The sequence below is a fragment of the Pocillopora damicornis genome, chromosome 11 (genome assembly GCF_964200805.1).
Source record: "Pocillopora damicornis chromosome 11, jaPocDami1.2, whole genome shotgun sequence".
In the NCBI taxonomy this organism is placed as follows: Eukaryota; Metazoa; Cnidaria; class Anthozoa; order Scleractinia; family Pocilloporidae; genus Pocillopora; species Pocillopora damicornis.
In genome coordinates, this window is record NC_142680.1 from 11636932 (window position 1) to 11650306 (window position 13375).

The 13375-nt window shown below is 36.3% G+C and overlaps 1 protein-coding gene and 1 long non-coding RNA gene across 2 annotated transcripts; both read left to right on the forward strand.

Annotated features, from left to right (window-relative positions):
- The first annotated feature begins 442 nt into the window (after positions 1-442).
- LOC149037542 (uncharacterized) lies at positions 443-11587 on the forward strand. Its single transcript, XR_016181194.1, has 3 exons — positions 443-630; positions 10416-10461; positions 10544-11587. It is a non-coding gene; the product is annotated as an uncharacterized LOC149037542 (long non-coding RNA).
- On the forward strand, positions 2959-3890 carry LOC149037543 (uncharacterized). The gene is made up of 2 exons (XM_089187825.1): positions 2959-3300; positions 3424-3890. The coding sequence occupies exons 1-2, from the start codon at positions 3093-3095 to the stop codon at positions 3690-3692; spliced, it is 477 nt and encodes a 158-aa protein (XP_089043951.1). The 5' UTR covers positions 2959-3092; the 3' UTR covers positions 3693-3890.
- Positions 11588-13375: the final 1788 nt, after the last annotated feature.

A 13375-nucleotide genomic window follows, 5' to 3' on the forward strand; every position in this document is an offset into this window, starting at 1 on the left:
GCGTCTTTGCCGCTCCACGCTCTCAGAGTTGGGCAAAGACAAGACACGTTACTTCTGATGCGATACAAGAGGTTCAATGGTTTTCTCGATTATCTAAACACATTTATTTACATGGTAAAGATTTGTTTATAAACCTATGAATTGATGCCAGTCCTATTTGGAACGAAATTTATTTGAAAAAAAAAGAATACTAAGCAAAACGAAAGTTGTCTTCAACACGAAGCATGCCTTCGCATTAAGACTGGGAGTTCTAATGCTTATTATGATACTTAATGCATATGTTCGAATATTCCCAAAAATCATCTGATAATCTGCCCGCACCCACCCCACACCCCGCCCCTCACCACTGAGCCGTACTGTTTTCACTCAGCGGCTACTCAGCGACAAGTTTGTGAGGTAAACATGGCGATCGCTTCCTGATCACCGTTCTTGTCGATCAGAAAATCAAAATACCAGCGTGATATTGCCTCGAAGATGAAGCAGTTATGTTATTTGATTCGTACTTTACACTCGAGTCGAAGCTTGGGTTGCACAGGTCATTTCTTAGGGTCGAATCGACGAGGGGAATTCGAACACTAGTTGTAGTGTTTGAATTTTTGGAAGAAATGGTCGCATGGGGATGTAGGAATGGTAAGTTTAACAAACAATTTCAAATTTTTCCGCTTGAATTGAAAGTAAAGTTCATTTGAATTGCTTTCGTATGTACTTCTGACGGTTTTAGATGTACCTGCTTGATTTATATCAGTTACGTTTCATGTTGACAAATCCCTCAAAATGGCGGCCAAACTCGGAGATTGCCGAAAATTATGTTAGTTCACGGAGTTATCAAGTTTTCGTAAAGGTCGGGCCGCAAAGTTTTTTTCTGTAGTTACCTTTTCTATGGCACCTAATTCCTAGCTATGTTAGTTGGATCAGTTAAGAACGCCTCACTTTTTCAAAAATTTACCTTGAATTTGATCGGTTTTGGCGTGTGTGACTTAGGCGAATCGATAAGGTGTCATTCAAGTCTTCCTCTTTGCTTGATTGAAACGTGGTGTTCACGAAAGTCGCGTCGATAGATAAGATAGAGTTAAAATACATGGCTGGGGTATTTATTTTTTGCTGAGTTCCGTAGTTTTTTGTAAATTGTCCTCCAAAGTTGTCTTAAATGTTGTCTTGAAAAGTGTCACGACAAGACTTCGCTCGAGTGAAATTTAATTTCCGTAAGACTCTGAAAAATAAAGAGATCCGATCAAACGGATTGTGGTTTTAGTATAGGTACATGAATGTCTTACAACACCCAAGAAATGAGCGAAATCCGTGTCTCAAGCAAAATCGACCGGACCGCTCTTACAGACACTCTCTTAATTTCATCCATTTTCATATTGAGGAGTAAGCAGAATCCTTGATAGAATTCTCAATCAAAGTAAGGAGATTCAATTAAAAAACAACAACAACAACCTTTTGAAAGTAAAATGAATTCACCATTCTCCGGGAAGCTCATTAAATATCATGTCAACAGTAAATGTAAATTGTCAAAATAACAAGGCTGATATTTTGAACCGATTTCATTCTGGTCAGATGGCATTAATATGAAAGGAAATTAGGTTCTTCTTCAAGTTCTTTTTCTTAATATCAATAATGATATTAATTTGAAATCACTTGTGATCCGTCCCTTCTGATTGGCCTTTATAGGCGTGATAACTTTATAGGATTGATTAAGTATGAGAATGTTATTAGACTTTATAGGTACTGCATATTAAGGTAGTTATTTCACCATATCCTCATGAAAAGGAATAAGCCAAGTTCTCGTTAACCAATATGTTATGTATGAAAACACTTACCACCTGATTCATTCCATGAAATCCACATGAAAAGTAAAAAGGATAGTATTCATTGTGAAATAAAAGAAATCATCTGAGCAGTTCATTTCATTCATTTTCATATTGAAGAGTTAGCAGAACTCATATTAGAATTAACAATTGGTTCATACATTAGCGTGTGTTCATCGAGATATGAAGCATGCAGGAAGTTTGGAGAGCATGAAAGATGCATGAGAGTTGCTCGAGGCATAGCCAAGAGCAACTCAAGCTTCTTGAGTACTCTCCAAACTTCCCAAATGCTTCATATCTCAATAAACACACAGCTGATGTATGATCCAATTGTTTTATAACATTTTCAACCGGTAACCAGTCAACTCGCCGACGGACCAACTCGCCGACACCAACTCGCCGACGCATAAAATCGAGTAGAGACGTCGGCGAGTTGGTCGTCAATCCAATACAACTTATTAGAAGTTAAACATACAGAGAAGTAAACGATATTTAGTAAAAAAACACTGGCAAACATTGGTGAACATTGGTGAACATCACCAATGACTATAACAGCTTAAGACGCGAACGAGATTTATTGTGCGACAACAACACCGTAAAGACTCATCATGTCAATCGCTCAGATTTTTTAACGAAAAGTTGGCTTTCTAGACAAGATCTTTAGTAAAATGCAATTATTTTTATTTGCAACAAAGTTTATAAGGATCTTAAGGCGAATAAAGCGAAGTAAACCTCACCAACGACTCTTACAGCTTCAGACGCGAACGAGTTATTGTGTGACAACAACACCGTTAAGACTCAGCATGTCAATCGCTCAGTTTTTTTAACGAAAACTTGGCTTTCTAGACAAGATCTTTAGTAAAAAGCAATTCTTTTTATTTGCAACCAAGTTTATAAGGATCTTAAGGCGAATAAAGCGAAATAAACATCACCAACGACTCTAACAGCTTCAGACGCGAACGAGTTATTGTGTGACAACAACACCGTAAAGACTCATCATGTCAATCGCTCAGATTTTTTAACGAAAACTTGGCTTTCTAGACGAGATCTTTAGTAAAATGCAATTCTTTTTATTTGCAACAAAGTTTATAAGGATCTCAAGGCGAATAAAGCGAAGTGAACCTCACCAACGACTCTAACAGCTTCAGACGCGAACGAGTTATTGTGTGACAACAACACCGTAAAGACTCATCACGTCAATCGGTCTTATTTATTTAAGTCAAGACGCTTGGTAAAAAGTCAACGCACAAATATATTTTTTGGTCTTACTACTGGTGTTAAATGCAATCGAAAGTGACGGTTTTCTTGCCCTTCCTCCCGAGCCATGAAATTCCGGCCATGTTCGAATCGTTGAAAGAAGACGCCACATCACCAGCCCTCCGCGAGCTTGCAAGATACATTGAAAAACAGTGGGTCAAATCCCTTATATTCACGCCCAACGACTGGAGTGTTTATGGCCAGCCTACGAGGACTAACAACGACATTGAAGGTACTTTTATTTTGAAAATTGAATGGCAAATTAAACAGGACGTTATACGTATAAAGTATGCAAAAACATCATACGTGTTTCTTTCACATCTCTTATGTTTTGTGTTAATTCTTACATTTCCAGGCTGGCATCATGCACTTAACAGAAGAGCAAAGGGAAGGCATCTTCCGTTCTACGAACTGATAGAGCTGCTACACCGGGAAGCAAAATTGGTGGCCATACAAATACGATTAGTATCCAACCAGAAGCTGACGAGAATCCAAAGAAGGGCCTATAGGCAATTACAGAGTAAGATGTTTGGATTATGGGAGAAATATGAAAATGGTGAAAGAACAGCGGCCCAATTATTGAAATCGATGTCGAGATTAAACGGACCTACAAGAGCAGAGTAATTGCATGATATACATTACTTTCACATGTTCATCTGATCTTTATAATAAATGGAATTTCACACAATAACTGTGGTTGTCACACAATAACTCGTTCGCGTCTGAAGCTGTTAGAGTCGTTGGTGAGGTTTACTTCGCTTTATTCGCCTTAAGATCCTTATAAACTTCGTTGCAAACAATAAAGAATTGCTTTTTACTAAAGATCTTGTCTAGAAAGCCAAGTTTTCGTTAAAAAAACCGAGCGATTGACATGATGAGTCTTTACGGTGTTGTTGTCACACAATAACTCGTTCGCGTCTGAAGCTGTTAGAGTCGTTGGTGAGGTTTACTTCGCTTTATTCGCCTTAAGATCCTTATAAACTTCGTTGCAAACAATAAAGAATTGCTTTTTACTAAAGATCTTGTCTAGAAAGCCAAGTTTTCGTTAAAAAAACCGAGCGATTGACATGATGAGTCTTTACGGTGTTGTTGTCACACAATAACTCGTTCGCGTCTGAAGCTGTTAGAGTCGTTGGTGAGGTTTACTTCGCTTTATTCGCCTTAAGATCCTTATAAACTTCGTTGCAAACAATAAAGAATTGCTTTTTACTAAAGATCTTGTCTAGAAAGCCAAGTTTTCGTTAAAAAAACCGAGCGATTGACATGATGAGTCTTTACGGTGTTGTTGTCACACAATAACTCGTTCGCGTCTGAAGCTGTTAGAGTCGTTGGTGAGGTTTACTTCGCTTTATTCGCCTTAAGATCCTTATAAACTTCGTTGCAAACAATAAAGAATTGCTTTTTACTAAAGATCTTGTCTAGAAAGCCAAGTTTTCGTTAAAAAATCTGACCGATTGTCATGATGAGTCTTTACAGTGTTGTTGTCATACAATAACTCGTTCGTGTTTGAAGCTGTTAGAGTCATTGGTTATGTTTACTTTACTTTATTCGCCTTGAGATCCTTATAAACTTCGTTGCAAATAAAAAGAATTGCTTTTTACTAAAGATCTTGTCTAGAAAGCCAAGTTTCCTTTAAAAATCTGACCGATTGACATGATGAGTCTTTACGGTGTTGTTGTCACACAATAACTCGTTCGCGTCTTAAGCTGTTAGAGTCGTTGGTGAGGTTTACTTCGCTTTATTCGCCTTAAGATCCTTATAAACTTTGTTGCATATAAAAATAAATGCTTTTTACTAAAGATCTCGTCTAGAAAGCTACGTTTTCGTTAAAAAAAACCGAGCGATTGACATGATGAGTCTTTACGGTGTTGTTGTCGCACAATAACTCGTTCGCGTCTTAAGCTGTTATAGTCATTGGTGATGTTCACCAATGTTCACCGATGTTTAAGCTTCTGTTTGATGTTCACCAATGTCCAATGTTTTTTTACTAAATATCGTTTAATTTTCTGTATGTTTAGCTTCTAATAAGTTGTATTGGATTGACGACCAACTCGCCGACGTCTCTACTCGATTTTATACGTCGGCGAGTTGGTGTCGGCGAGTTGGTCCGTCGGCGAGTTGACCGTAAATTCAACCCAATGGAAAATTTTTTTTTTGAGGGATGTGTTTGCTGACGTCATGAGTATGCACAATAGGAATATGAAGCACACTCACGCAATTGAATTTGATTAGACAAATTTACTAGCTATGTTATAATTCTTAACAATAAATACAAATCATCAAAGTAGCCAGGTTGATATTTTCAACTGATACTTTTCAGCTCAGAAAGTATTAATGTAAGAGGAAATTAGGTTCTTTTTGTATTCTTAAAGAAGTCACTTTCATGTATCAAGTAGACATAAATAAATTTAATGTGATATAATGTGAAGAAAGTAATTTTTCTTGTATTAACATTATATTAATTTGAAATTACTGGTCACCCATGCCTTCTGATTGGCTCTCATCTGTGTGATAATCTTTTAAGATTTATTAACTATGAGGATGTTTCTTTTAGAACTTTATTGATACTGCATGCAACTGTAGTTATTTCACAACATCCTCATGAAAAGGAACAAGCCAAGTTCTCGTTTACCATTAATATGTAAATATGAAGACACTTACCACCTGATTGGTTCCACAAAATCCAGATGAAAAGTGAAAAGATAGTATTTATTGTGTAAAGAAAGAAATCATTTGAGGGGTTAATTTTATTCATTTTCATGTTGAAGAGTATGGAGAATCCTTGATAGAATTCTCAATCAAAAGCAATTTTAAAAAAACAACAACAACCTTTTGAAAGTAAAATGAATTCACCATTCTCCCGGAATCTCATTAAATATCACATCAACAATTAATGAAAATCATCAAAATAACTAGGCTGATCATTTCAACCAATACCTTCAGGTCAAATAGCATTAATGTGAAAGGAAATTAGGTTATTTTTGTATTATTAAAGTAGTCACTTTCACGGAGCAAAAATATCAAGAGGACTTAACTAAATATAATGTGATATAATGTCAACAAAAAACAGTTTTTTATATCAATAATGATGTTAATTTGAAGTCACTGATGATCCATGCCTTCTGATTGGCTCTCATGCGTGTGATAACTTGGTAGGTTTGATTACTTTTGAGGATGTTCTTATAACTTTATCGATAATTTATTACATCATATCTTCATCAAAAGGAACAAGCCAAGTTCTTGTTAACCATTATGTAAATATGAAGGCACTTACCACCTGATTCATTCCAGAAAATCCACATGAAAAGGGAAAAGATAGTATTTATTGTGAAAAGAAAGAAATCATCTGAGGGGTTAATTTCATTCATTTTCATATTGAAGAGTGAGCAGAATCCTTGATAGAATTTCAATCAAAGTAAGGAGATTCAATTATAGGAAAAAAAAAACCTTTTGAAAGTAAAATGAATTCACCATTCTCCAGGAAGCTCATTAAATATCACGTCAACAACTAATGAAAATCATCAAAACAGCTAGGCTGACATTTTGAACCCATTCCATTCTGGTCAGATAGCATTAATATGAAAGGAAATTAAGTTCTTTTTGCATTATTAAAGTAGTCACTTTTGCGCACCAAAGAATATATAGAGGACTTAAATGATAATTAGAAATATGATAAGGTATAGTGTGAAAAAAGTCATTTTTCTTATATCAATAATGATATTAATTTGAAATCACTGGTGATGTATCCCTTCTGATTGGCCTTTATGGCAGGGCGTGAAATTGCGCCTAATACAGGCGCCAATGCGCCTAAATTTTTCACTTTGGCGACCAGATCCTGGAAGTTAGTCACCAAATTGGCGACTAGAACGTTTCATCATAACCTTACCAAGAGATATAGTGAATTAAAAATATTTGCAAAGATAAATCCGCGGCAAACTTCCTCGTTAAGTTTGTTTCCAAAACGTAGCACATGCATCTCGATCGATAACTAGACGCCATCTTGGATTTAGATGAGCCTGAACGTTGTATATCATCTATCCCAGTGTCCACTTTGTAGCACGTTAAAGATCTTTTCCCTAACTTAGTTTTGGAGGGTCTATCTAGAACGCTGACAGCATAAAGAAAGATTTTGTTTGTCTTTGAAAATGGCGACCAACTTTTTTTGAATTGGCTACCACTTTGAAGAATTTAGGAGCCAAGTGGCTATCAGAAAAAAAAGTTAATTTCACGCCCTGCTTTATGGGCGTGATAACTTTGTAGGATTGATTAATTATGAGGATGTTATTAGACTTTATTGGTACTGCATATAATGATGGTTATTTCACCATATCCTCATGAAAAGGAATAAGCCAAGTTCTCGTTAACCAATATGTTAAGTATGAAAACACTTACCACCTGATTCGTTCCACAAAATCCACATGAAAAGTAAAAGGATAGTATTCATTGTGAAAAGGAAGAAATCATCTGAGGGGTTAATTTCATTCATTTCCAGATTGACAAGTTAGCAGAACTCATATTAGAATTTTCAACAAAAAATGCAAACCATCGAAATAGCCAGGCTGATATTTTCAACCGATACCTTTCAGCCCACAAAGCATTAATGTGAAGGGCAATTAGGTTCTTTTTTAATTATTTAAGTAGTCACTTTCACGTAGCAAAAATATCAAGAGGACGTATATAAATATGTGATATAATGTGAAGAAAATTCATTTTTTTTATATCAATAATGATATTAATTTGAAATCACTAGTGATCTGTCCCTTCTGATTGGCTCTCATGAGCGTGATAACTTTTTAAGATTTATTAACTATGAGGATGTTATTAGAACTTTATCTGTACTGCATATAACAGTAGTTATTTCACCTTATCCTCATGAAAAGGAACAAGCCAAGTTCTCGTTAACCAATATGTTAAATATGAAGACACTTACCACCTGATTCGTTTCACAAAATCCACATGAAAAGTAAAAAGGATAGTATTTATTGTGAAAAGAAAGTAACCATCTGAGGAGTGAATGTCATTCATTTTCATATGGAAGAGTTGACGTAACTCTTGATAGAATTTCAATAAAAGTAAGAAGATTCAATAAAAAAAACAAAAACAAAAACCTTTTGAAAGTAAAATGAATTCACCATTCTCTGGCATGCTCATCAAATATAATGTTAACAATTAATGTAAATCATCAAAATACCCAAGCTGATATTTTGAACGTATACCATTCTGGTCAGATAGCATTAATATGAAGAGAAATTAGGTCCTTTTTGTATTATTACAGTTGTCACTTTCGCGCACTGAAGAATTTACAGAGGACTTAAATAATAATAAGAAATATAATGATCTAATGTGAAGAAAAGTCATTTTTCATGTATCAGTAATGATGTTAATTTGAAATCACTGGTGATCCATGCCTTCTGATTGGCTTTCATAGGCGTGACAACTTTATAGGATTGATTAAGTATGAGGATGGTACTAGAACTTTATCGATACTGCATATAACGGTAGTTATTGCACAATATCCTCATGAAAAGGAACAGGCTAAGTTCTCGTTAACCATTATGTAAATATGGAGACACTTACAAGCTGGTTCGTTCCACCAAAATCCACATGAAATGTAAACGGATATTATTAATTATTCAAGGAAAGTAATCCTCTGAAAAGTTACTCTTATTTATTCTTATATTGAAGAGTTGGAGAATCTTAGATATAATTTTTGATAAAAGTAAGGAGATTCAAGTGACGAAGGGCTGGCGCTCGAAACGTCAGCTTTGAAACTCTTTACGGTGGCTAAGTTACATTATCAACTCATGTCATAAAACGCAAATTATCCTATTGCTCATTTATACCAAACGGTAAAATGTCTTAGCCATACTTATTTCAGAAATTTCTCAGCTTGAGGCATCTGATAAGACCTATAACACATTATGTGTAGACGATAAGAGTAAAATGTTAACATACCTAAGCATTGTGCCCCAAATGACATCACTAATAGGAAAACAATTTGCGGCTGAAGCATCCCTTCAGGAAATAAAATTATTTTGAAAATTAATATCAAAACGTCAATCCTATTAGTTTATCATATACATCCGTTCTTAAACAAGCGTGAGGTCACGAGGGCTAGATATTGGCCGAGTTCCTTTTTTGCGTTTTCATGGACGAGACTAAGTCGAGGTCAATAACACGGAAAAAAGAATTAGGCTAATATCCAGCCAGTTAGACCAAACAAGCTTAGTCAATGAAGGATTTATGATACAACAAAAAGATCATCGCTTTATTAAGAATCAAGACTTATTCGTTTCGAAAGACTGGAAAGGAAGCCCACTGTGTTTGTAGCAAAATAAACCAACGAGAGTCGTTTAAGTTTATAGTTTATGTTTTCTTTTTTTTTTTTTTACCTGTCTTTTGGTGCTTTTTGCGACCTCATCTCCGTTATTGTCAAAATATTAAGAAACTTGTCTGTATATTCTAGGCAATTTTTTTTCTCGCGCTGAATCCAAGAGGGAAATACCCTGCGGGCAAGATGGGCCCACTCGGGTGGGCAATTAAAACACAGGATTCGCCTCATATTTCCCACTGGCGCTGCAAGCAGTATAATAAACTCCCCTACACACATCCATTTCATTTGTGTAATCTTGGTAGGTTTTAGTTGGTAAACAAAAAGTAACTAAAATAAATACATTGTTTTTGGACACTTACTGAAAGATGGAGGCGTCAACTGAATTTGTTAATTTCCGGTTAAGTGATGACACTTTCAAACCACGCTTGTTGGCTCCTCTAATTTTACTGCAAAGTGGTTATCACATCAAAATACGTCATAAAAGCACATGGCACTCAGATCCACCTTATCACAAACTCACGTTTGATTGCATAAAACATTAACAAATGGCCTTATCGATCCGTTTGCTCTTAAAATTTTTTAGATTTAAACAGAAAATCCCAAAGCTTAGCCGATTAAAGTGTCAGGCCTAAAACTGAGTACAATGTGGGCCACTTCTATCACTATTCAATGTACATGTTCCTGTACCTTGATGATTAAAGCCAAGTCTTACCTAACTTGAGGTTAACGTGAGAACAGCAGTTGGGCACAGTAATATTCACTCCTTCGAATTTTGTTTTTTCCTCGGATGTCCGTGTATTGAGCTTTTTAGATATCACCCGAACTTCCTTAAACGATTCCCAGCCATTTAATGGCCAAATGTCTCACTCATGCCTCGATGTTTGCTTTTTCTAAAGACAAATGTGAGGCCAACTGTAAAATTCTTTCCGTAATATTGTGCAAAGTGTGTTTTCCGACTTTGGTTTGTTTTGATGTGTTTTGTCTTGTTCTGTTGTTTTTAACTCTTCATTTAGGTGACGTATTATTGATTTAAAGTCGTGAAAGACGACTTTCAAGAAGGTGAGCTTGGAGCAAAGGATCATCATTCTAAATTCAGATCGCATACGTAAAACATCTTTACGTTTTATTACCTTCATGACAGTTTACTCTGGAGCAGCAAGCAGAATATCAGGTATCACTCACCCTGGTAGTGAAGAAAAAGAGGATACCTTATTTCAGATGCAAGCCAGCGATATACATGGGGAATGTTTTGAAGTTATTGAAATTTGCAAAGTTCTTAGCACAATGCGTTTTAATTAGAAAACTGGGTGGAAGACCTCGCACCTCTTCAAATCCATAAAATCTCAAATGGGCATTAAATGTTCCCCATAAAGTGCCGGCTTCTTTTTCTAGTATAGGTCATTTTTTGTTTATGAAAAGTGGTACATAAAGAGAAGCTCGGTCGATTTGAAGCAAAAGACCTGAACATGTTTTCTCAACTCCACCTGTTCACAAAAGAATGAATTAATTCTGAGCCAGGTTTCCTGTGAAGATTCCGGCTTAAACAACTGTCTCAAACTGACGATTATTCATCACGCTTTTGAAATCTTTGCCCAGAGTTTATCGTTTCTGATTTTTCAAAATTATAAAAGTGAAGTATAAAGACCAACCGTCTTTAAAATATCATTACTGATATGGGAAAGACGTCCTTGAAGCTAATTTCTTTCTTCCAAAAATGGAAATTCATAGAATATTTTACCAGCACTTCTTTACGTCTATAACAAAGGTACACGGAAGGAAAGCTCAGTCTACTTTTGCCAGAGAACTGTCAATGTTTTTTCTCAGTACAGCTTTCAACCAAATAATAAACCAATTTTTGGTCACGTTTCCCGTGAAAATTACGGTTACCTTAGACAACCGTATCTGTATATCAACTGAGTGGTGTACACCACGCCTTAAAAACTCTCAGGTCAGAACCTGTCGTTTTTCATTTACCACAACTATAAACTTGTAAGACTTAGCCTGTCTAAAATATCATCACTTTGAAAGGGAAAACTTCCTTGAAGTTTCTTTTTTTTTTTTGCATTTAAAAGATGAAAACGATGAAAAATTAAAGAAAAACTACCAGCAAAACTAGGCCGCATCAAAACTCGCACCAGGCATTCATGATAAAAAAAATAAAATACGAAAGTGTCCATTTACCTTTCAGAGTTGAGTTTCTTCGATGATGGAGTAATTTTCTAGCGAACTGAAAGCGAGAAGTGCACAGAAGGCGCAAAGTGTTAGTACTGTTTTGGCATACTATCAAAAGAAATACGTATTTTAGTGTGTGATGACCAATTGTCAAGGCTATTGAAACAAAAGAGCGTAGGCTTCCTAACAGATTGTTCTCTTTTAATAAATTATCAATGACAAGTTTCACTTTTAACTAAAATTTGCACAAACCAGCTGAAACCATATGAAAACAGAATTAAATTTACTCCGGGGAAGAGTACATTTGTCATCAATCAACTTTACTTCGTTTGGTCCCATATATCTATTTTATCTTACTGAAGCGGAGCTCACAAAGCCAACCATGTCTATAAAATTTGGGATCAATATTAGTATCTGGGCAACTGCCCACCTACCCCTCCCCTAATCTAACATTAACCCTATCTTGTTATCAATTGACTGTTGTTGGGTTAGGGGAGGGGTAGGCGGGCAGTTGCCCAGATACTAATATTGATCCAAAATTTGTTAGTAACTCATCAAGCCGAGAAAATTTGGTTTTCAAATGACCGTCCTACTGGTGGAATCAAATTTGAAGTCATTCAAATAATGTGCAAACATTGACCCAAATATCGCTCTTTTCACCCGCTTTAAAAACAATTATTGCAAGGTTTATTTCGTTGTTCGATCTTCTCTTAAAAAATTGAACTTTCTCAAAATATCAAGCCTTGATGGCTTACTGCACAGGACAAAAACTGTCCGATTTTCATATGATAAAATATGTTGTGTACAAATTACAAACGGCAGCACATGTAACATACAAGAGAGATAAGTTTTTTTCTCAGGATCATTCGTGAGTCGCACTGAGTTTCTCTTACAATAAATGCTCTAACCCAAAAAAATGAGGCTTTCTTGCAATTAATTAATGTTTTGCATTGACAAGTTAGAGAAAACGGTTTTTCTGCTGTCCATCAGGCGTCGAGCACAGTCACAATCAACAGAGTTGTGCTGTTGTTCTTTTGCGCTAGGCGCGTGTTGCGTCATCCTTAGAGACTCAGTGGCTGTGAGTCGATTTCAAGTCAGGGCGGGAGGTAGGTTGACAGCATGGTCAAGGTCTCTTCTGCCACGAGGAGTTCGTGGAGTTGTTGCTAGCGCTAACGATTGATAATATTCGCACAAACGACTTCCTATAAGAAGTGGACGTTTGGTCAGAGAAACCACCTTTTCTGTTCACTTGTTTCCAAGGCTCCTCCTGGCTCGACACATCAAAGTGCACACAAAAATGGCAGCTACGCAGGCAATAGGAGAAATTCCAACTTGTTTCAGCTTTTTTCTTTAAAGGCTATTAAAAGCCAGGGGTGATAGCTATATCCCTTTTAAATTGGTTAAGAACTTAAAATTTGAAAACAATTCGCCTGTTCCAGGTGTTCAGTCAGTAAAACAGCACAATAGTGAACAGCACAAAGTAGCAGCAGAGCGAAAATAGAATCACGGTTTTCACTTTTATCCAACTCAACCCAAAACCTCCCTCCTCTTTTCGCTCTGCCGCTACTGTCGCTCAGTTTACCATCTGGTCCATTATTCTAACTAAACTGCTTGAACAGGGTGTAGGACATGCGTTTCTCTTTTCACAGGAAGGTTTGAAAAACGTCAGGGAGAAGTTTGACGTGGGTTTGGCATTAATAATGAATACTAGACCCCTTGCAGACCTCTTACCAGATTGCGTCACACAAGGCCTCATATTTTCCCGCGAGCAAAAAACCGCTCGTGCGGAAACGTTTATTCC

Excerpts from the sequence above, each read along its gene's own strand:
- LOC149037543 (XM_089187825.1), top strand. The coding sequence starts at position 3,093 with ATGCAATCGAAAGTGACGGTTTTCTTGCCCTTCCTCCCGAGCCATGAA. Across the intron at positions 3,301-3,423 it reads GACTAACAACGACATTGAAG|GCTGGCATCATGCACTTAAC; the intron begins GTACTTTTATTT and ends TTACATTTCCAG.